General features: G+C 40.6%; 1 protein-coding gene across 1 annotated transcript; it reads right to left on the reverse strand.

The window, feature by feature from the left end:
* Positions 1 to 5,494: 5,494 nt before the first annotated feature.
* On the reverse strand, positions 5,495 to 15,155 carry LOC139288811 (synaptotagmin-2-like). The gene is made up of 8 exons (XM_070910229.1): positions 14,960 to 15,155; positions 14,449 to 14,609; positions 10,299 to 10,436; positions 9,927 to 10,094; positions 9,250 to 9,417; positions 7,569 to 7,686; positions 7,076 to 7,209; positions 5,495 to 5,710 (listed from the first exon to the last, which is right to left on the reverse strand). The coding sequence occupies exons 1-8, from the start codon at positions 15,153 to 15,155 to the stop codon at positions 5,495 to 5,497; spliced, it is 1,299 nt and encodes a 432-aa protein (XP_070766330.1).
* Positions 15,156 to 22,716: the final 7,561 nt, after the last annotated feature.

Here is a 22,716-nt window from a genome sequence, read left to right on the forward strand (position 1 = left end):
TGTGATTCTGGCATCGATTCAAATACAGTCCTACATTCTACATTAGAAGTACACATCACGAAAAAACCCCAAAAAAGACAGAAGGAGTGATTACATATATGCACAAGAATACAAAGAAGAAATACAGCGAGTAATAGAGGAGACAAGACAACATGTTTCAAAGTGGTGTCTTTACCCGCTGAGAGGCTTCTCAACATGTTTTGACAAGGTGGTAAATGATCTATTGAACTTTGGATGGTTTCCCTTTTTAAATCCCAGCGTTTGTTCAAAAAAAAAAAACAAGAAAGAAAAAGAAAAAAAGGAATAACACAACTACCGGTAGTTGTGTGAACGGTGCTCTAAAACTGTCTCTGCACAGCTGAAACAGCACATAGTTTCAGATGCGGTTGTGCATAAGGTATCGTACATCTACAGAACAGAATAACCATCATATCTAAAACATAACTAAGATTGTTTGAGTATTACGGTCATACACACAAAGATGTACATTTAAGAATGAGTAATGTGTCCCATGCATGCAGACCTGTACTGTATATTGTATCTATATATTCTGGTGCTGTGTTGTTGCACCATGTCTGCTAAAGGGCCTACACTTCATCTTTATATCCCACATACACAAGCACACACGGCTCCCAGTCTCTGTCCCCCATAGAACTTAAATGTCCGGTGGTCATGTGACTGTGGTGACCCAAAGCAGCAGAAGGAAATAAATAAATAAATCTCAAGTGTGCTATAAATTTACCTGTAATCACATTTGCCTCATCATCTGTTATTTTGGCTTTGTAGATTCAAACAGTGTTGACGACTGCAGGCAACTGTGATCAGGTATTGGCAGTAGTTTTGAAACGCGCTGAACATCTTGTGTTTGAATTATTCTCAGTGCTTCATTTGGTCACAGTCAGTAGCATTAATGGGACAGTGATTAAATATAATATTGCATTAGACAATGTGCGGCATAACACATTGAAGATTGTTGCCAAGATAGATAGATGGCAGTTCAACGTTTACTTCAGAGAAAATTCAGCAACTGAGGTAAACTTAAAGGAATAGTTCAAGATTTTGGGAAACAGGCATATTCGCCGTCTTGCCAAGAGTTAGATGAGAAGATCGATACCACTCTTATCTGTCTTCTAAGTATGACGCTGGAGCCAGGAGATGGTTATCTTAGCTTAGCACAAAGACTGGAAACGGGGGGGAAACAGCTAGCCTGGCTCTACCCAAAGTGAAAAACCTACCAGAACCTCTAACACTCACTCACATACACACATACACATTATATCTCATTTGTTAAATCCGTACACAAACTGTAATGTAAAAACAACACACTTTACAGGTTCTTGTCCTGGAGCAGTGACTTCCTGGTGTATTTTTGTCACCCTGAGGCTGCCAGGCAACCAGCTGAGACTGGTTTGAGCTTTAGAGGTGCTGGTAGGTGGATTTTGTTATCTGAGCCAGGCTAGCTGTTTCCTCTCATTTCCAGTCTTTATGCTAAGTTATGCTAACCATCTCCTGGCTCTAGCTTCATAACTCTATGCATAGTTCTATGGGCGGGATTCAGGCCTAAAACTTGGATGCCACTATATTAAGCTTCTCTTTTTTTTTGTCTTTAACATGGTTGGATCTCTAACTATATTGTTCTGTTGCTTGAGAAATATTCGAAACGAACCAACGAAAACCATCAGCGTGAGCCGTAGATCACCAGCAGCGTGTTATTGATTGTACATGTGGTCACTAGTACATTCTGCTGCTAAACTGGAAGAAGAGAAACTTGAAGAGTGACCCAGTTTGGTTCATAAATTGCACTCAGCCCAAGAATAGAACACACTCTCATATATATATATATATAATTTTAGTAATATTATTGAGAACCTATTGTGATATTATATCTATTATTCATACTATCAAAACAAGGCATATACATTACTAATCACAATACTGTAAAATCAGCTACCTCTATGAAACAAGGACATCAACGGCTCTGAAAGTAGAAAAAGACACACTCACTCTACTAAACTCACAACTGTTCTCAATGCTCACATATACAGTAAAATGGATTTTGCCCTCTTGATGAACAAAGACCTCTGAACGGAATGTAAAAGAGAAACACTGGCCGAGGAAAAAGAAGACAGGTCAGATATTTTTTTTTCTTCATAAATAAACTCTAGCTACTCAGCTGAGCTCTAAAGAGTTAGTGCTTGAGTTTTATGGCTTTAGTTTTATCTTATTCATTTATCTTGTATACACGTACACATATTGTATAATAAACACAGTAAAAGAGACACAGCCGTGAAGGGTTTCAGTTCATTTAAATAGAAGTGAAAAATAAAAACTTCCAAGTAAAGAAAAGAGAGAAGAAGGGATTCCAAGTCGTTTGTGTTCACAGGAATGGGATTATTCATCTTTTGGCCCCTGGAAATGCATTTCATATCATCCAACAGACTTCATTCTGGGTCAGTACTGACACAAGTAACGACTCCTACAATCCACCTACAGATCGCAGAATTATTCAATCTTCTTCTAACGAGTTATTTCAGAATAACACCGTGCCAAATCTAGAAAATAATCATTTTATAGACTTGGAGACCCCCCCACCCCCACCCCCACCCACCACCACCATCCCAAACATTAAAAATTTAGAAACAGATGTTTTTTAAAAAGCAATAGCAATACAATTCAGAAATATGTCAAACATTGGCCTTCAGATAAGTGCTGTAAAACAAAACGTATGGCAGATAAATGAAAATAAATCAAATAAAGAAATTGGACCACAAGGAATTAGATAGCAAGCATGCGGCTACATTTTCATCCTACATGAACTCACACACAGTACTGGACGACACACTTGCTTAAGAATTTCAGGCGTGGAAAGGTTCTTATTAGTAATAGTACTCTAATATTGGTATGACATTCTCTCCAATGACCCTCATGGAAAATAAATACACATTTGTTTCATTTAGAAAATATACAGTGCATCTTTTTTTCCCTTCGTTGTGTTATTAAAATGACAAATGACACCCACTTACGTACACGAGATATTTTTGCTTCGTCTCTAAAACATGCTCTTATGTACAGTATTTTGTATAAACATGCAGTATCAACGTGTATGAACTATGTATATAGGCAAAACTACACACCAATGGGTTGCTTGATTGCTTCCATGTTGCCTTTTCTTTAGTGCTGCTTTATCAACAGAAGAGAAAAAGTAGTATGTGAGATGAAAAACAGAAATCTGAACTATGATCTATGTTGGTTATAAAAAAATAAGGAGTTACAATTTCCAGCAGAGAAAGATACAAGAGCCAACATTCATTAAAATCCCCCCCAAAAAAGTTGCAGTACTAGATTTACATTGACTTTGCATTTTCTTGCACACAGTCAACGGGTAGTTTTGCTGTTGGTGCTCAGAGAAAGCACTGATTTTAATTAATAACTAGACCTGCAAGCAAGTTTACTGGGGCCCAAGCATGTCAGGATTTTAATTATAAATGAAGCTTTCACCAATTAATTCGGGGCTAATAAATCTCAGTCAAAAAAGTTTGGATTTTGTCACAAAGACAAAGTTCATCCTCATAATTTCTCTTCAACAGAATATTAATTTATAAATACACTGAACCAATTACATTCTGTGAAGGAGCCAGGGAGCAGCACTAGTTTGAAACGTGTCTCTTTTCTTATCAGAGGAGTCCATTTATACGAGGAGACCGGTCTGGCATGCCACATGTGCCACAGAAAAATTCAATCTCACAACATTTTATCATTAAAAAAAAACCCTACACAGATCAAGAACAGTGTCAAATTACCATGTAACAGAGTTATACCCAGTAGTGCAATTAAATTCAACAGTTTGGTAAGCTGTGTATAACATACACATGGATCAGTGCCTTCTTCCAGACCATATCCTGGCAATCAAGTGAGAAACGTAATATTCAAACAATCAAAACACATACACAAAAAGCTGAGCCGAAACAAAACTACAACAACAACAAAAAGAAACTGCTTTCATAACGCACTCCCTTGCTCTTTTTATATTTTTTTAAACCAGCAGTTATTCCTAACATAAATAATTAAAGCTCTGGTTTCTGAGGGTACTGAAACGTAACATTTGGATTTAAAGTGCTTGAGGAATAAAAGTGTTTGATGTAAAATAAAATAAAATTAAAAGCTGGATAAATAAAAGGAAGAAGAGATAGAAAAATAAGAAGAAAGAAATGAAGAGAACAACACCGCTAACTGGAAGGCGTCCCTGGTAGTTGAAAATTGCTTATTTTGTTACTTTGAAGGCTTGTCTCCTTTATGACTGTAAGACGGTTATAGGGATTCCTTTGAAGTAAAACCCTTGTGTCAAGTCCATGACTAATGGCAGTAGCACTGAACAAGTGAGATACAGAATCAGAGGCGTTGGGAGGGGAGGTGGTAGACTGCAGGCAGTAATCGACACCTTGTAAATATCATGTCATTGGTAGTTGGAATCAGTCTCTGTTGTACCTGCTCTGATATTTCCTCGCTTTTTGTTGCTCAGATGACAGACCCAGCCTTTTTGGACAGTCAAAAAACAAAAACTCACAAATACTGTTTTTTTTTTTTGTTTTTTTTACTGAAAGTCCATCGCTGCCTGTTCCCTGACATACCATTTCATGGAGAAACTAACACCAGTCGTGAGCCTTACGTCACCGGGAAAAGAAAACAACACACGGTCAAGCTTTTCAATCCAACACTTCTTTCTCATCGAGTGGAGTATTTGAATAATAACAACCCGTTTAGAAAAAAAGGCATGGAGTTTTCAGTTTCCTCTCAGTTTTCCTGAGACGATGGGCGGAAGGTTAACTAATCAAAAAGGCAGTGTGTTTGTGGGTAACTGGATATGTGCCTATCCCTACTTGCTACCCAACTCTAGGAATGTACTTCAAACTAACAGAATCGTCTAGTATGATAACTGGCAGGTGTGGAACATGGTGCACAAAACACCTAAGGAATGGACCTGCTTGTGTTATTTCTCTATCATATGGCAGTATAAAGCATTTTATTATTAAGCACTATTCTAAGCAAACTGTGTCACTAAAGGGAAGGGGTGAGAAGTACAATATGAGTGAATGTATGTTTTATCCCCTCTATCACCAGACTCCCATATAGCACTCTTACTGTTCTTCATAGTCTACTCTGTATTCTTATTAATGGAACCACAACCCCAATACAAAAATAGATCTAAAGGAAATCAACGGAGTATCTGTCCATCCTGTTACTTGTCTTCTTTTTTCAATGACATGAATTCATATAACATGATGCTTTTTTTTTTAAACTATATTTCCCATCATGTTGAATGGTATCGATGGATCTTTTGAAAGGTGGCGGAGGGGAGAAGAGTGGGTGTGGGGGGAGTAGATGTACAGTTAAGGTGTTCTTCTGGAATATACACTGATATGTGGGACCTGGGGAAAATGAGGGGAAATGCATGGGTAGGTAGGTGGAGGCGGGGACGATGTGTTCTGGTGGGGGTTTACTTCTTGGCATTTAGGGCTGCGAGGGCGGCATCCACCTCCTCCTCTGGCTGCAGTGGATGCCACTGGGCGATGGGGCGACGGGGGTTGGCCAGCATGTCAGACCAGTGTTTCAGGCCGGCCCCCGTGGACTTGCTTCCCACCAAGATCTTCCCAATAGCATCGTTCTTGCCAATCTTGTCATAATCCAGTACTGTGATCACAGCTAGGATTTTCTGGGAGAATGGAGAGAAAGCATTACAACAAGTTTCAGAATGCCACGATGATTACACGGATATTAGGGGTGGAGAGTAAATCATTTCAAGTGCTGTAATTTTTTGTTAACTTAATCAGAAATTCTCTGTTTTAATGCAGAATTTTAATCAAATACTTGAGGCCAGTATTGAAGTTGATGGTGTTTGGGCGTCCAGTGGTCCCAGTGCGGTCAGCAGCCTCAAGGGTTTTTGCGGGGGGCAGTGGGGACTGGGACTTGCTACCATCTATGTGTAACCCAAAAATGTTCTGTGTCCTGCTTATTTCTATTCTCATAAACACTAAAGATTTCATTTATAGGTGTTTCTTATTTCTGATTTATTTGCCGGATCAACAGTGCAGGAAATCGATAACCATAGCACAGCATTCAAAATGACAGAGTTTCTTGTTTGTATGTACTGTATGCATGGCCATGAACAGTGGCCACTGTGGCCACAAAAGTCAATTAGTTGATAATGTTACAGTAATAGTTTGACATTTTGGGAAATATACGTATTTGCTTTCTCGCCGAGAGTAATATGAGAAGATCGATACCACTCAGTACAGTGAATATAAAGCTACAGCCAGCAACACCTTTAAAGCTCATTAATCAACACATTATATCTTGTTTTTTAACCTGTACAAAACTTCCAGGAGTCTCTGCTGGTTGCCTGGCAACCTCACGGTGATGGCAAGACTTCCAAGACTTTATGCTAAGTTAACTGGCTGCTGGCGGTAACCTTTTACTTTCCAGACAGACATGAGAGTGGTATCAATCTTCTGATCTAATGCTTGGCAAGACAGTGAATAAGTGTATTTCCCAAAACGTCAAACTAATCCTTTAAAAGCTAAAATATGGTGACACGTAGAGAAGAGTCGTGAAGTCAGCAAACTGTCTCAATAATGTCAGTTACACAGAAATACCTACTAACCACCATTAGCCACCATTAGCTACTGGTCTTACCAGACCAAATAAGGCTGTAGTGTATTTAACTGAGCAAAGGTGCATTTTATTGCTTGTGAATTTAAGAGGCACATTGTGTCATTTCTTGTTTCAAAAGTTACATAGCTACATAGTCATGTTCACATAAAGTAAAATAAAACATGGGAACAGTTCATATAACTGCTTCCCAGGAATTAATGGATGTTTCTCTGTCTGATGATAAATTGCTTGCAAGGACACATTGATGTTGATCTAGGTACACATTTGCCTTTTCACAGTAATTCGATACAGTGCTTTTTAACGCTAGTACTTCCTTCAGAGCAGTACTTTTATTTCTGTAGGACACTGTGGTACTCTTTCCACCCCTAATAGACCTTCAAGGGTGGTAACAAGTGAGTCCACCTACCTGCATTTGCTCAAGAGGAATCTCAAAGCTGAAGGACTCGTTGTAGTACGGATTCAAAGTGTTCTTCTTCACCGTCGTCTTCTTCTTCTTCAGCCTCTTTCCATTCTGCAGCAGGTTAATTTTCACATAGGGATCTGAAAACAGAAAGAAGGCAAAATCTTGATGAAGCTAATAAAAAAAAAAATGCCTTGCACGTGCATGTTTGGGTTGCAGTGCTGTAATGCACCAACAGATGGAGCCAATGCTGAAGCCAGGGGGGAGTGAGAGCTGGTGCATGGTAAGTACTGCAGCGTCAGCACGTGAGCAGAGCAGGGCCGACCCTAATGGCTGTGCTCACAGACACGATCCTTCATACACTGCAGTCCCACTGCAAGCATCCAAATTTCCCATTGAGCTGATCTATTTTTGTCAAATTGTGAACGCTGAAATAGTGTCAAGCGTGACAAGTGTGATAATGAAATGCAGTATGTGATGCTCAGTTCTGTGCATGTACCTGACAGTCCACCCACGTCCATTTTCTTCAGGTTCTTGGCCTCCAGAATACAGATGGTGAGTTTGCCAGCAGTGGGGACGTAACGCAGAGAGATGCAAATGTCACCCAGCTTCTCCGGCTGTGAGGAGGTGGGACGGGGAGAGAAAGTTAAAGGAGGGCTGATGCAGAACTTGCATCTCTTCTCTGATACAAACTGTCCCTTTGGAATTACATTCAAAATATACTCCATCAATACAAGTAATTCAATCCAATACAAAGGTAATGGCAGCAGGAATTACCAGTAAGTACATCTAGATGGTCTTTTCAAAGTTAATAAAATATATGAGACCGCAAGCAGCTGTAGTATTTCTTCTTAAGATGGCTCAGTGGTGGTTTTACTGATTAAAACCTATTCTTCATATTCTGGAGCAGCATAACGATGGAAACACCACATTACAGGCTGCATGGATACAGAGGAAGCAGTGCCGTTGGTTAGAAAAACAAAAAGTGTGTCATTCAGACCCCTGAATCTCATTGGTAAACAGACGAAGTTGCCACCTTGTGCTCGTGGCTATTTTTGTATTATGTCATCAGCTGAGTCAGCTGTTCAGGTTGCTCTGTATGGAAAAAAGTTTGCTGAGAGTCTGATTAAATGTATTTCAGTATGTTTAAAACTTCTTTTACATGTTGCATTATGATTACAGCTTGCAAAGAGTATTAGAAGACTTCTATAGCAAAGGTATAGCAGTGAACATACTAAGCCTGACTGATAATATCGGGTGATATTAGTTTATTACAGATATAACAGTATCATTATGTATGTCTGCTGATAAGTAGCAAGAGACAGAACAAAAACGTTAAATATGTGCTCAAGAAACTCTAGTGTCACCATTATATAGTTTGTTAACCAGAGAGCACTGAAAAGTTTGTGCTCCGTACATATTTTCCTCACAGTTCATTGATAACCAAATTTAAACCTGCAATAATAATAATAATAATAATGACTACTAAGTAGCAGCAGAGACAAGTCCAACACTGACATATTATCACCTTTTAAGTTCATATGGGGAACGTGTTAGCAAACAGTTTGCATATTTACACATCCAGCAGTTATGGAGCAACATTATTATTCATTTGGAGTCGTGTTTCTGGCCACCTGACGAATTTAAGTCCTATATTCCCTCTCTTTTAACTCTGTTATTGGTCTGTTCCAACTCTTGAGGGAAATATCTGGTTCTTCAGCTGCTAAATGCTCCACTGTGTTCACTAGCTAGACTTTAACTGTATCTGTCTGCTGTTTGATGCTGAGCAGGTGGTGTACAGTACGTTTTTAGAGAGCGGTGAAAGTAAACCAAAACAGTAGTGGGACAGCTAAATAATGAGCTGAAACTAGCTATAAAGCTCTGTAAAGCCGAGGGGAGCTGCAGATTCAGATGAGAATAATAGGTTAATAACTACTAGTTGTTATTACAAAAATATAAAGATAGCCTCTTTAAGGGATCCTTATTAAAAATAGTTATATATCGGACAATATGTTGTTATTAGATTCTCAAATGCATTCTCAAACTCTCAAATATCGATATTGGTATTGGCCGCAAAAATCTAGTAATACATTCATCTCTACAACGTACATCAGTGGAAGTAAAGGACATAAACAGCAGCGTTGTAAAAGTAATACAACCCTCTACTGCATGACTCTTACCTCTTCTTGATCTGCGCTGTCCAGGTCTCTCCACTCCTCAATTGGCTTTGCCAGGTCGAGGGTGTTCATGGGTATTTTAATCTCTCCGATGACATCATGTTTAGAGAAGCGATCAAAGTCATAGACTGACATTACCAGAGTCTTCCCTCCCATCTCCTGGAATGGAATCTGGAGGACAGAAACCAATCTCATTTTACTCATTTGTACCGTTTTGAGCAGGTTTATGACAAATCGTAGACTTACAGTGCAAGTCGGATCAGAAGTATACAGCAGTATGGGTTGTGACTTTGGCCTGGAGCTCGCCTGACTTAATAACATGCAGCTTCAGCAGAACTAGGCTGACTTTGACAAGGAAAAGGTGTTTGAATTGTTCTTTATAGAGCTGTGTCAGCAGGTAAGGTGCACCAGAGGTGGCCCTCTCCTTTAATTTGATTCTCCACCACATTCTCCTTGTCAGACACTTTCAATATGTCTGCTGCGTTTTATCACTGCTGGCCAGAAGTGTTGGGGAAAAAAAGAAACAGAATCTAAGCAGCTGCTAAGCGCTCGTAGAAATAGAGAAAGACAGGAGGAGCATTTCACCTTTAACAGGACCTGCCCGCCCATCAAACAGCTTGACGTTCATGTTGTTTTAATAAGTAATAAGTAATGGGTGACCACGAGGTGCTTCAGCTTACCTTGAAGATAAAGGTCTCATTGAAGACAGGATTGAGCGTTTTCTTGTGAACCTTTGTGTCAAACTTCTTCTTCTTGTCAGGGAGGACGAAGACCTTGACGTAAGGGTCAGAGGTGCCACCGCTGTCCATGGAGAGCAGATCAGCTGCTTGCAGGATTCCCACAGTCAGCTGGGGAGGTAGGAGGGAGGAAGTATGTGATTAAAGGTAAGTGAGCATTTTACTATGATCCTGTTTTTATTTTTTGATAATAATAAAAAAACAGGCTAAAGGAAATGACACACACACACACAAGGGAAATTGTAGGGTGTGATGCCCACATAAGTACCGGAAAGATGTAAGAAGAAAAATGTAAAATAAACAACAAGTGCTTGCCTTGTTCTCCTGGAAGTCATAATCAATGGAGTACTGCAGCTTCCCGAGCTTCTCTTTCTCCTTCACTTCTTCCTCCTTCTCATCTCCAGTGAGTCCAGGTTCGACATCATCTTCTTCATCATCGTCATCCTGTTGTTTCTGCAGAGACAGAAGGGGGGCAGGCGACGGGAGAAGGAGTAAGAGGACGGCTCTAAGGCGGCGGCTGTGCTGAACACAAAACCTCAGGCATCAGCAGTCGGGTTAGTCATAGCACCTACCTGCCACTTACCCCCGCTCACCCCGGTGTTACTAGTGCAATCTGTTCATCGATGACCACGGTTGCAACCTGACTTGATTTCACTATTTCTTGGGTGACACCATTTGCTGTTTTCTGTTTTGTTTTTTTTGTTTTTCATGAGCATTACATATATGTTAAAATCTGCTAAAATCAGATACAGGGAATTTCTCTTTGGCTACGAAATGTTGTAGAAATGCCATTTGAATAGAACTCTATGTTATTGTGCAAAGAGTGCAGACAGATAGAGAGAGAAAGAGTGAGAAAAAGAGAGAAACAACAGAATAAAAACAGTCAATATACAGGGGGTGGACAGGGAAACAGGAACACCTTACAACATACTGCTATCTAACAAAATAGCCATGCGGAAACCTCTGGAAGTTTGTCAGACATTTATTACTGCTAATTGTTTTTTCAAATCAACATGACTCACTTGTGTAGCTGCCTGTAATTGTGATATTGCAGGGGTGGACAAAACGGAACATGACGATAAAACGAGACTTTGACTTTGAAGGGACTGCAGGCAGCTACACAGGCAGCTGCACAAATCCCAAACATGAATCATCCCAAGTGAGTCATATTAAGTTGTTAAAAAAGTCTAAAAAATCGTGACAACCTATCCCACACAGAGGAAAGTTGTATCAGTAAAGATGAGCCCAAAGTCACAAGTAAACAGACTTAGGGATATTATGGGATATTTTCTCAAAAACACCACAGACGTTCAGTCGTTTTGACACAAAAGCACTTTGAACAAGCATTTACTGCAGAGCTATTGCACTGCATTGCACTATAGTGCAAGGTGTTGTTGTTATTTTGTCCACCCTGTGTACAGTGCTTCAGATACAAGCTGTCAGAAGAAGAGGAAGTGAAGGACAGAGCTACGAGGAATAGATGTGATTTGATCAAACCACTGACGCAGGCGAATATCCTCCAACTGATAGTGTAAGCTGTTTGACAAACAGGTTTACTTCAAGTCAGACAATATTACTGTTTGCTGTTTATCTCCTCCTGACATCCCAAAGTCTCATTAATGTATTTACACTGGTATTGCTGATTGGATTTTGCTGCTGTAATTGTACTCTGGCCTGATTGTTGTAGCTAACTGAATTACTGATATATTTCACAATTCCTTCCAAACAGAATCCGCATTTTCCAGCTGATACTCTAATGTGAGTTATTGTGACTCTTGATCATATGCTACAACAAAATTCAGCAGTTTACTGACAGTAAACTGCTCCTGAGACAATCGGGACTTGATGAGGAAGATAAGTCAAGGCCTCCGTTATCGTCCATCTTGCCTTTACATCTCACCCAGTGACTCTTCAGTCTTTCATCTCTTTAGAGGCGGTCATGACTAATCGAATGAGAGCAATTTGCTCTGATATGAATATTAAAGTAAACTTTCGTTTCAGATACTGTATAAAGCTGGATAATATCTCAGTATGGCCTACTTTCCTATGGCTGTCTTCTTGAAAAAACACTGATGTCTTCGTAAGACTGGAGGGGTCCAGCTACTCACTGATGAGCTGGAAGAGGAACAGGGCACACACACAGATAATACACACACCCACTACACACCATACTGTACTGTACACACACGCACACACATTTGCTTACATGCAGGCTCTCATGCATGCTTAAAAAACTCACTTTCTCTCTCTCTCACACACATTCTCACACAATATCCTTATATGTGGCATTCTCTATCTTTATTGTGATAAATGCTTTTCATTCAAACATGCCAGGCCACACAATGCAGGATCCAAGTTTCTGTCTGATGGCAAATGTAAATGAATTACCTTATAATTTCTGAAGACAGGTAAAAGTTATGCTTTGATGTGTTTTTTTTTTTTTTTAAACCTCTGTGACAAATTTTTGTCAGGCCCAAAATTTTCTGTCCACGTGTTCTGAGTGAAATGTACACATCGAATGGAGGGATCATGCTATATCGAGAATTTCCACTTGTTCTCAAATTTCCAGTGGGGGGTTCAAAGATAAAGACATGGTATGTCTGAATGTATGCCCTTTGGTCAACTCAATGGGGGTGGATTGCGAGCTCGGTAATGAAGTTTGATTAAAAGAAATATGTGCTAAAACAGCCAGTTGATTGGAGCTTTAACTTTGGATCGACTGAAATCAGGCTTCAGCGGTTGACTGCAAACGTGGGCAAACATTCTGGCCCACCATTTCTCCTCAGTGAGACCCGAGTGCTTCAGGGAGAGAGGGCGTCAATGACTGTCACCTAGTACGTCAGCAGCATGGGTCATCCAGGAAAGTTACTCTCAAGTCAAGTTGTGGCCATTCAATGGTACCTACTGCAAGGGCATATGCTGGTCTTTGTCAAGAGATACAAACAGCTTTATCTGTCGTGGAGCTCGGAGCATGTTTGCACAAGTGGGGCACAGTGTGTGAATTTCAGACCCAAGTCAAATGTATCTCTGGAGAGAAACTGTTTTGTAAGATGTCAGCTCTTGGTGGTGTTGCACAGTCGAGGCCTGTCATGGTGGAAACATGCTCAAAGCTCTCAGTTCAGCTACTATTTGACAAATATCCAGCTTACCCCTTGCACATGCATGTTAGTGATCTCTAGTGAGTTGCTGAGTGCACTCGTCATTCAAAGGCTCAACCATAGGATGAGTTTCATGTTCATTTCAAACCATAGACACTTAAACACATCTCTGTTCTGTAGTTACTTTGGCAAAATTGCAATCTCTGGATATTCAAGACATAGCAGTTGGTGCGGCATATCAGTTCAGTGGATTTTGCGAAGCAGCTTAATCGCTCCCATAGATTCCTCAAGCACCCGCAGCACCTAAGCTTGCAAAAAACTAAGGAAGCCATAGCACTCATTGTCATCATCACTGCAATCCAACCCCTTTCAAGCCCAGCCCACCCCCACCACCATTCCCCCCAACCCCCCCGACCCCTGGCCTGGTCTGCGCTTACACAGAGCGGCCAGAGAGGGGCGCCGCGTGCTGTCAGACCTACCGTAGGCAGAGAAGTCCACCACAGTCAAGATACACGGAGCACACATAAGACACAAAGCAGGAAGGAGGAGAGCAGAGACAAAGGCAGAGATTGAACTCACAGCAGACACCAAAGAAGGGTAATCACAGCAAATGCAGTCAGCTACACTGTAGGGAGCGAGGAAAATGACAGATAGAGAAGCCTCCTCATTAGCACAATCATATCTTGTGCAGCGGGGCCGTTGGGTTTTAAAATAACTCCACTTTTAGATGTATTCTTATTGTACTTTGTCAAAATCTGCAGTCATGCGTGTGAAAAAAAAAACAATAATTATAGGCCCCAAAAAAACAACAGCATTGTGCTAACTACTAATTTTCATAATTGCTCTTTAATGACTGGGAAAACAATGGTTGGGGCTGAATAGATAAGAGTCCTGTCATTTTCCACTCAAATCCCAAAGCACAAGTGAGAGAAAGAGCAACAATAACAGTCATGACAAATACATTAAATAACAAAAAAAAGAAAGAGAAAAAATATAAAACATAATCATGATGGATAAAGATGTAATTAACACCTGTGGAGAATACACTGACTGGGTTAGAAAGCCATCAAAACAGCCTGCACCAGTAATATGTAATCTGATGCATTTCAAACTTGACACTGGGCTAAAATGTGTAACACGAGGAGGACTACTGCTCCAAATATATAATTATATAATTAGCTGAGTCACACTTATCACTACATGCATGTTTTCTCTCCATGCCAGTACAACGCTACACTGTAAGCCCCACAGCTGTTACATAATAGGCTCATAAACAGGCTAAAGTGGGCCGTGGTTTGCCTGGCTTCGTATACAGTGTAGGTGTAAATCCCCTTGGCCGAGATGCAACCTCCCGCGGTGGAACATACCTCTCCCCCTTTCAGGTTCTTCATTCCCATGTCACCCTTCCCCTTCTTGCCCTTCTTGTTCTTCTTCTTCTTGCAACAGCATTTCTTGATGATGCAGAAGCAGCATGTTAGAATGAGTAAAGCAGCGACCACGGCAATGGCAATGATGGCCCAGGACGGCACTGAGGAGAATATACAGACCAATGTATAGATGGCACATCCACACCCAGAAAGAGAAGAAAAAGAAGCAAATACTTTGACATTTGACCAACCAATCATTTAGCGTACTCCATGTCATGTCCTGGGCCAAATATATTTAGTGAGAGGTGCAAGGTTAGCAATTAGATTGGGTGAAAATTAAATTTCTCTGCCATTAGGAAGGGCAGCCAGTGATCAATACTGAATAAAGACATTATGAGGCTGCCAATGCCTGCAGCGAAAGAGAAAATCTAATTCCAAAATCATTGTTTAGAGTCACATCAATTTTCAGTTGGCTGATCGGAACAGGTTTGGGTTTTTGTCCGGCACTCACGTGGGATCTTGTCGATTTCATTCAGGAACTTGTTTTTGATCTCATCGAAGGCATCGTTCTTGTTGACCGGCTCGGTGGAGTTGTCAGCAGAGACTAATGCGACAGGGGCTGGAGTCACAGTCAAGGCACTGGCCCCCGTTGGCTTAGCAGCGACCATGGGCGTTGTCTGATGCCTGAACAAGTTCCACTTCGTCATTTAGGCTGCACACACTGTCCCTGAAAAACAGCATGAAGACATTGTGAGCAAGAGGGGCCAGCGCTCGGATAAACGCAAGAGTATCCAATCATCACTGCCAAAATTCATGTGCAAATATTGACAGTAGCTCAGTCATTCAGACAATTTTTCATGTTTTTGAAGACATTTAAAAAAAAGAAGGTTCACGCACGGGATTCAAGTTTGTTTTGCAGAAAAATACGTATTTCTGAGATAAAACAGATGGATAAAGGTGAAAACACACAAGTTCTGAGGTTCATAAAAACATGCATTAAGTCACCAGAGCTGTTGCAAGAGTATGACATCTAAATGAAACACCGAGCAGAGCCACTTATCTCTCAGTCTTCTGACAATCTCTCTAAATAATGACAAAGGATCAAAAGGTGGCTGTAGCTCAGGTGGTAGAGAGGGTCAGCTGTTATAGGATGGGTGCTTTGATCCCTGGCCCCCCATCTACATGTAGAAGAGTCCTTTAGCCAAATACTAAACCCCAAATTGCTCCTTATAAGTGTGTATGCATGGGAAAAAAAGAATGTCGCTTCGGCCAAAAGTGCCAAATAAATGTAACGTAATGTGACTCAGGAGCACTTGCAAAACATACAGTTCATATTAGATGGGGAAAAAAATGATTAATTATTTTTCCTGCAGCTGCTGGTGGTATTGAGAGAGAGATCAGCAAACACAAGACAAGCAAACTAAAACTGGTTTTGCTAGGTTTGCCACTGATGTGTCTCGAGTTCCATGGACACAAATGCTGTTATGGTGTTCGTTAGTTAAGCTATTTCTATTCAGGAAGTCTAATTGAGATCAATATATTATTTTATAAGATAGACCTGAGAACAAATTACACATCAACAACATCACAAAAAGACAATTAATTCACACATGAATTAAATATCCAAACAAACAATCAGAACTTGTTTATACTTGAGTCCCACAGAGAGGAATCTGTAACTTCAGTTTGTGCTGCAGTCCATTCCCATAGTGAGGTGACTAGTACTTTATTTTTCTGTCCTTGTCCTTGTTAGTTGAATAATTACAGTATGACCAAAACAGTGCATTGTTTAATCCATTCAGATCAAATCATGATCAAAGTTAAATGTTTTCCTTTGCCAAAGGCCTCTGTGTCCACCAACTTACATGTATCCTTCTAAAAAAAACAGAAACACAACAACGACAGCTGGAAGCATTGTTCTTGCAAAAAATAAATTATCTGTTGGAGCTTCTGATGGGCGCACATCACCCTTAAGCCCACGAACTGTACGGTATACAGGAGAAATGAAGCGGCTCTGATGTAACACACAGAAAAGCAATCACAAAGTCAAATTTCAGCCTGCATCTTCAAACCACATGTAAATGAATTCTTATAATGCTCAAACTTAACAAAAAGGTCCTATTTTCTTCATACAGATTGCAGCAGTATGATTCTTAAATACCAATATATTAATGACTATGGTGTAATGATTCATACAGGAAGGACTTATGACTGGTGACTAATACACTGAAAATCGTACGTAAAGTTGATACACTAGACATATTGTGTAGCAGTATACTTAAATGTAAGAGTTTCTGATGCTTGTTCAACTCTTATATAATACAGGAAGTGGGACAAAGTTTTGGAGTCATACGACAAAGCTCTTTTTTATGACTCAGCCAAGGTCTGAACTCTTTGGCTTTACAACATTCAATCTATTCCCATTGAGGAGGCGCACAAGAATGTATTTCATAAAATGATTGATAATAGCAGTCTACACCACAGCCTGCCGTTTTACAGCTTTTCTAACATATTTCACAGTGTTGTGAGGTCAGTGGACACTGATTTGAGATCAGTTACTGATTATGTGTTAGAGAAATAACTATGAATTCTCAATTTATCACACCGTCTGGACGTTTAGCCATAGAAAGAAACGACTACAAGCCATTCTCCAGTGTGTGTTTCCACAGGCCAAACAAATGTTCAATCAGGGCTCTTATCGGTTCCAGAAATCACAGTGTGACAAGTGCAGCTGAAAGCAGCCTGCCGACAGAGTGATGAGTGATCGGGCGAGACCTCCGCAGAGAAAGATGACAAGCATAACAAGCGGAGACTTCTGCTGTTGATTTTATTAAAGTTATCGTGATACAGGGGGGAAAAAAAGAAGAGGAATTTCCCATTTCTCAAGTGCCAAATTGTCCAAGTTGGTGCCAAAGATTCTGCCTCTATTTATTGCCACATATCAATTATTCAAACTGATACTGACAGCTGGAAGGATAAGCTTATATTATTCAGGGGCCAGGTCAAGTTTATTCATCTTAAAATATATCTCTATAAAATATATAACTTGGGTTGCTGTTATGTAGGCTGATGTTACAAACAATCAGCGTCTTGTTATAATATACTGAGATCACTTTAAGCCATCGCACATTTGAAAATGTGTGTGCTGCTCAATAAAACATCAATCAGGCGCCTCACTGTCTCCGCTCTGTATTACACATTACTGTAGGTATTGTGACAATGTTAAAAGCATCCACTTACACTTGAGGTTTATGTGCATTTTATCCTGTTTGTCCCTCACATCAGGTCAAGCCAGACCAATTAAATTAACATTCATGGATATGTGCAGAAGCATTTTATCTCCTCCACTCTGAGGGCGACAGTGAGGACGGACAGAGAGGACACAGACTTACGCTATTGTGCCATTAGTCCTGCTTCACAGCCCGCGCTCACTACTACTCACTCAACAACAAATCAACTGTATAAACCGCTTTTTCTTTGAAGAAAACTTAAGTAATAAGTACACAACAGCTCAATCCTGAAATCTCTTCATAAAGAGAAGACAACCCTTAATAATAAATTTAGCTGTTTTAATAATCTAAATATAACAGACACTGACATGCTAGTATCTTTGTGAGGGTGTACTTTTTTTTCATTTAACCAGGAGTAAATGACTCATTGAGATTAAAAATCTATTTGCCACGACTGGCAGCAGCACAAATAACACGGCTGCAGACATAAAACAAAGCTAAAGGCTAATGTCAGCATGCTAACATGCTTACAATGACAGTGCTAACATGCTGATGCAGGTATAATGTTTACCATGTTCATCATCTTAGTTGAGCGTGATAGCATGCTAACATTTGCTAATTAGAGGTTAGCACAAAGTATAGCTGAGGCTGAGGCTTATTTTGTCATAAACCAAAGCTTTTTGACCAGATTACAGTGAATCATGAATGTGTGCATCAAGTTCCATGGCAATCCATTAAATAATTGATGAGACATTTTGCTCAAAATCATAAATGTCAACTTCATGGTGGCACTAAAGGAAAAGTCTCACTTTAGAATCACTAAAGTCATATGAATCCATTGTCTAGGAACCATGAATATCTATACAATGTTATGCGAATGCATCTTGCTGATGTTATTGTTCTTGTTGACATATTTCACTGGATATGTGAAAACTTTCACCTGCTGGTGACGCTGGGGGAAAAGTCATGGATTTATCCTCTGAGGAGCATGAATGTCTGAAACAAATTTCATGGAAATCCATGCCATCCCTCGAGGGATAAATCAGAGGGACCTGAACTATGCATACTCAGAAATAATTTGAGGTATATGACAGATAGATGTAGATGTTTCTAGGAAAACTGGGATTCTGACTGGGAGGTCGGTGGTTCAATCCCTGAATCAACAGATTAAATCTTGGAAGGGAAGTAATAGAGCACTGCTTTCACCTCGCTCGTTGCCACCACTGAGATGTCCTTGAGCTAGGCTCTTAACCTCCATCTGCTCCAGTGGAGCTGCACAGTGACCAGATTAGACTGTGGTTGTACTGGGCAGCTTCCAGGTGTAACTGTGGGAGTGTGGAGTAAGGCAATCCTGATACAAGCAAGCATTCATGCTCAGGAAACCTTCCCGGGATGAATAAAAGTTAAAAATAGAGCTCTTATCCAATATAAATTTCATATAATACTCAATTACTGAGATGTGTGGGAGTTTTTAGCTCCATCTCCCAATGTGCGTCTCATTTCGTTAGCGTTTGAGTCATCAGAATTAGTTAAAACAAAATGGCTCAGCTCCACGGCCCAGAGCAGAGCAGCTATGGGCATGATCTGGCCCTTATCACTAAACACACTGCTCCGAGTTGGAGGGGGATCAAGCACTTTTTATCTTTGGTGCACAAACAAACAGGGTGCAGCAACCCCACGTACTAACGCGGCAGTTCTACTGAAAAATGAACTGTGGAACAAAGTTAAACACGTCTCTTAAACTCCACCAGCCGGGGCACATGAAGGTGAAGGCTGATGATGACTTCATTATTTGTAAAAAGTCTGTCTTTGACATGACACACTGTACACATAGAGTGGAAACTTGCTTAATAATTGCTAATATTAGGGACAGTTAAATCCTTCCATCAATAAGAGATGATGACCTCTCCCTTGAGTCCCTTTTTTTTGTCGTGCAGCATATTTTTAAATACATTTTGTATTACAGACAGTGGAGAGATGACAGGAAATGACACAAAGAGAGATGCAAAAAAGGTCCTCAGCCGAACTCGAATCAGGGACGTTGTGGTTTGTCGCCAGCGTCTTAACCCCTAAGCTACGGGGGTGCCAATTGCAGTATATTTTGGCCAAACTGCATATGTTTTATGCAATAAATAAGAGTATAAAAGATAAGTAAATAAGTAGGAGAGAATTTAAGATATAGACATGCACATTAACGGATTATAACATCATATGTTGTCTTCATCATCATTAGAGAAAAAGATGAGTTAGAAACACTCAAATATGCCTACAGGCTAAGTGCTCTTACTTAATTACCTCCCACCTGTCAAACTGATATTTAACTACATTTCCGTGCTCTTACATATAAACACTTGACTAAGAAATGCTGCTTCCTTGTCTGAAGTCATGTGTGCAATGACCCATTGACCACATGATGTGACATCGTCCCCAGTGACAGGAAACCCCAGCCTGCAGATAAACCAACTCCACGCATGGGGGGTTGCGTTTGTTGAAGGCTTATTAGCACCCAGGTCAACTCCAAGAGAAAACAACCTAAGGACAGCGAGCTAAAGCCATGCAGCTGTTTCATTACATGACAACAAGTAGCCTGAACAGCAATTAATTAACAATCTACAGCCAGGCGGCAAAGTCCTTTGTTTTCCCACAGCCCTGACAACTTGCCTCTATACCAGTTCACTCAGCTGTCTGCCAGTGGCCAATCTATATGTGTGCGTGGCTGTGTGGATTCAGGAACATGTGTGTGAGTGTTTAAATTTGAACTTGCATTTCCATTTAATTAAATGCAGGCAGCACACGGTTCAAAACCTACAAACGTCTCACACAATTTTAAAATGGCTTCTGTAAATGGAGAGAGAGCCGGTCATGGGGTCATGTGACTGCAGCTCGGGGCAACAATCAGGAGCAGTGGGGCGGCAAATTAAGTATTGAATATTAGGCACCGTGAAAAGGTTGTTGTATTCAAGGAGAAACAACAGCAATGGCGGGTCCGTTGTCATCGGCCACCAGACGACCAGGGCTCTCAAAGACACAAAGTAATCTGAATAATGCGACCCCAATGAAATCATTCAGCCCCCACAGAGGCCCCTGCCATCTGTGACATTACGAGTTATGTGTGGGTGGGCGGAGTGTTTGGCCTCCAGCTGAGTTAGCTGTGCATCCTGTGCAGCTTCATTTCCTCTAAGTCTCCCTAATGTGATTGCTACAGTCAACTGGGTTGGATTATAAAAATGCACAAGAAGTTAGTAACTTTCAAGGCTTTAAGTACCAAAGAGACTGTCAATTTGATCATTTCAGATTTAGGCCAATGTAACTTTTATGCAATGTGGTATTTCTTTCACAGTCGGGCAGATTATCTCTTTCTGAGAAATTGCGTATGTGTGCTCTAACTTTGTATTTCTACTTTTCGTGCTGAGTGACTCTTTCATCCGAATCCCATTGAGCTATTTTAGGTGTGAGCCAAGTTGCACGAGACATCGAGGACATCATTTAAAGGGTAATTGTTCACAAGACACGCATCTTGGATTTATGATAAACACACTTGAAGAAGCAGAAAGAGAATATTGGCTCGACTACCGCTGAGTCACAGCTGACCTCTGATCCGTCTGGACTCGATTTCAGCTGAAAATGCGGACTGGAACATTTAGAGAACAGGGGGCATAGTATTTTATTAGATCCATCAGACAGAGCATTACTGTAGTCAGAGAGCTGAGCTGAGATGGTGGAGTTGTTTCAATTAGAGATAATGTGCAGCTTTGTTCCTGAACTCTTGCTACTCTATGGTAATTTACCCCTGCTGAAATGGACTTGGGGCTCCCACAGACATAATGGTCTCATTTTGGCCAAGTTTTAATAGGATTACAGGGGGGATACTGATGGCTGCATTGCTTGTTATTTACCACTGAAGGATGAGATACTGTGCAGAACTTAGCCTGAGCCGAACCTAAGTGTATATTCAGTTTTATGAGCAGAAAAATTCATTATAATCATTGTGAATTGCGGCAATTGTCATTTCTACTATTGCTCATTAAATGAACTCATTACTGATAAAAGTTTTACAAAATGCTCTGGATCCTTATGAATGAAAATATTGAGCTGAACGGTGGCACTGACTCTACAGCATCAGTGCACTGACTCTACAGCATCAGTCCACTGACACTGTAGTCTTTACAGCTGCTGCGAGTATCTGCATCTTTCTATTCTTCTTCCTTGGTCTTATATTGCTGTTTATTGCTGCACACAGATATCTCTTCTTCATCACTTGTGCACATAATGTCAGTGTACAGAGCCGCAAGTGAGCAGATCTCAGCTGGCACGCACACACAGTCAGATAAATGCCAAGTGTGTGGCAGAGACAGATTTCTGCAAGGTAGCCTACTGTAGTTGCAAAACACTCCCTCTTTTGTCATTTCATGGTGGAGAGCCAAGAGACTGACAAAAGCTCTGGCAAATCCCAAAAAAAGCACAGCACACGGTGCAAAACATGTGCCAGGGCCAGATTCTGGAACTCTTGACCAAGAGCTTTCAAGTCTCCTGCGACAATACATCGATGGGAGCGTGCCAAGCATCTGTCAGGATGCTGTAATGTGACTTAACAGTAATTAAGCCATTATATTACAACTAACAAGCACTGACTTCAATGATCAGCAAAATCCTGCCAACCATCTCTCCGGTATGTCCCTTTATTTGCGTTAATGTGAGACATACAGCCTAATACTGTAAGAAGCAGCCTACAGTTAATTGTGGCATTACTGCTAAAATAGCTAATTTCACTGCTGCCAAACTTACTTTCTGATTTTTCAAAATTAAAGCACATTTTTTCCATCCAAAGTTGAACGGATAACATTTGTACCACAACACAACATCGTGGCGGAAAACCTTTTTGTGTTCCCCGTGCCGGCAAACAACAGAGTGAATGACATTTACACAGTCACTCAGCGACTGATCTGCAGCACAGTCAGCAGAACTGCTTATGCAACCATCCAGGACAGGACATTTACAGAGGTATCAGACCCCTGCGTTTAGCCTCAGGGCTGCACAA

This window comes from Enoplosus armatus, chromosome 8, assembly GCF_043641665.1.
Source record: "Enoplosus armatus isolate fEnoArm2 chromosome 8, fEnoArm2.hap1, whole genome shotgun sequence".
Classification (NCBI taxonomy): Eukaryota; Metazoa; Chordata; class Actinopteri; order Centrarchiformes; family Enoplosidae; genus Enoplosus; species Enoplosus armatus.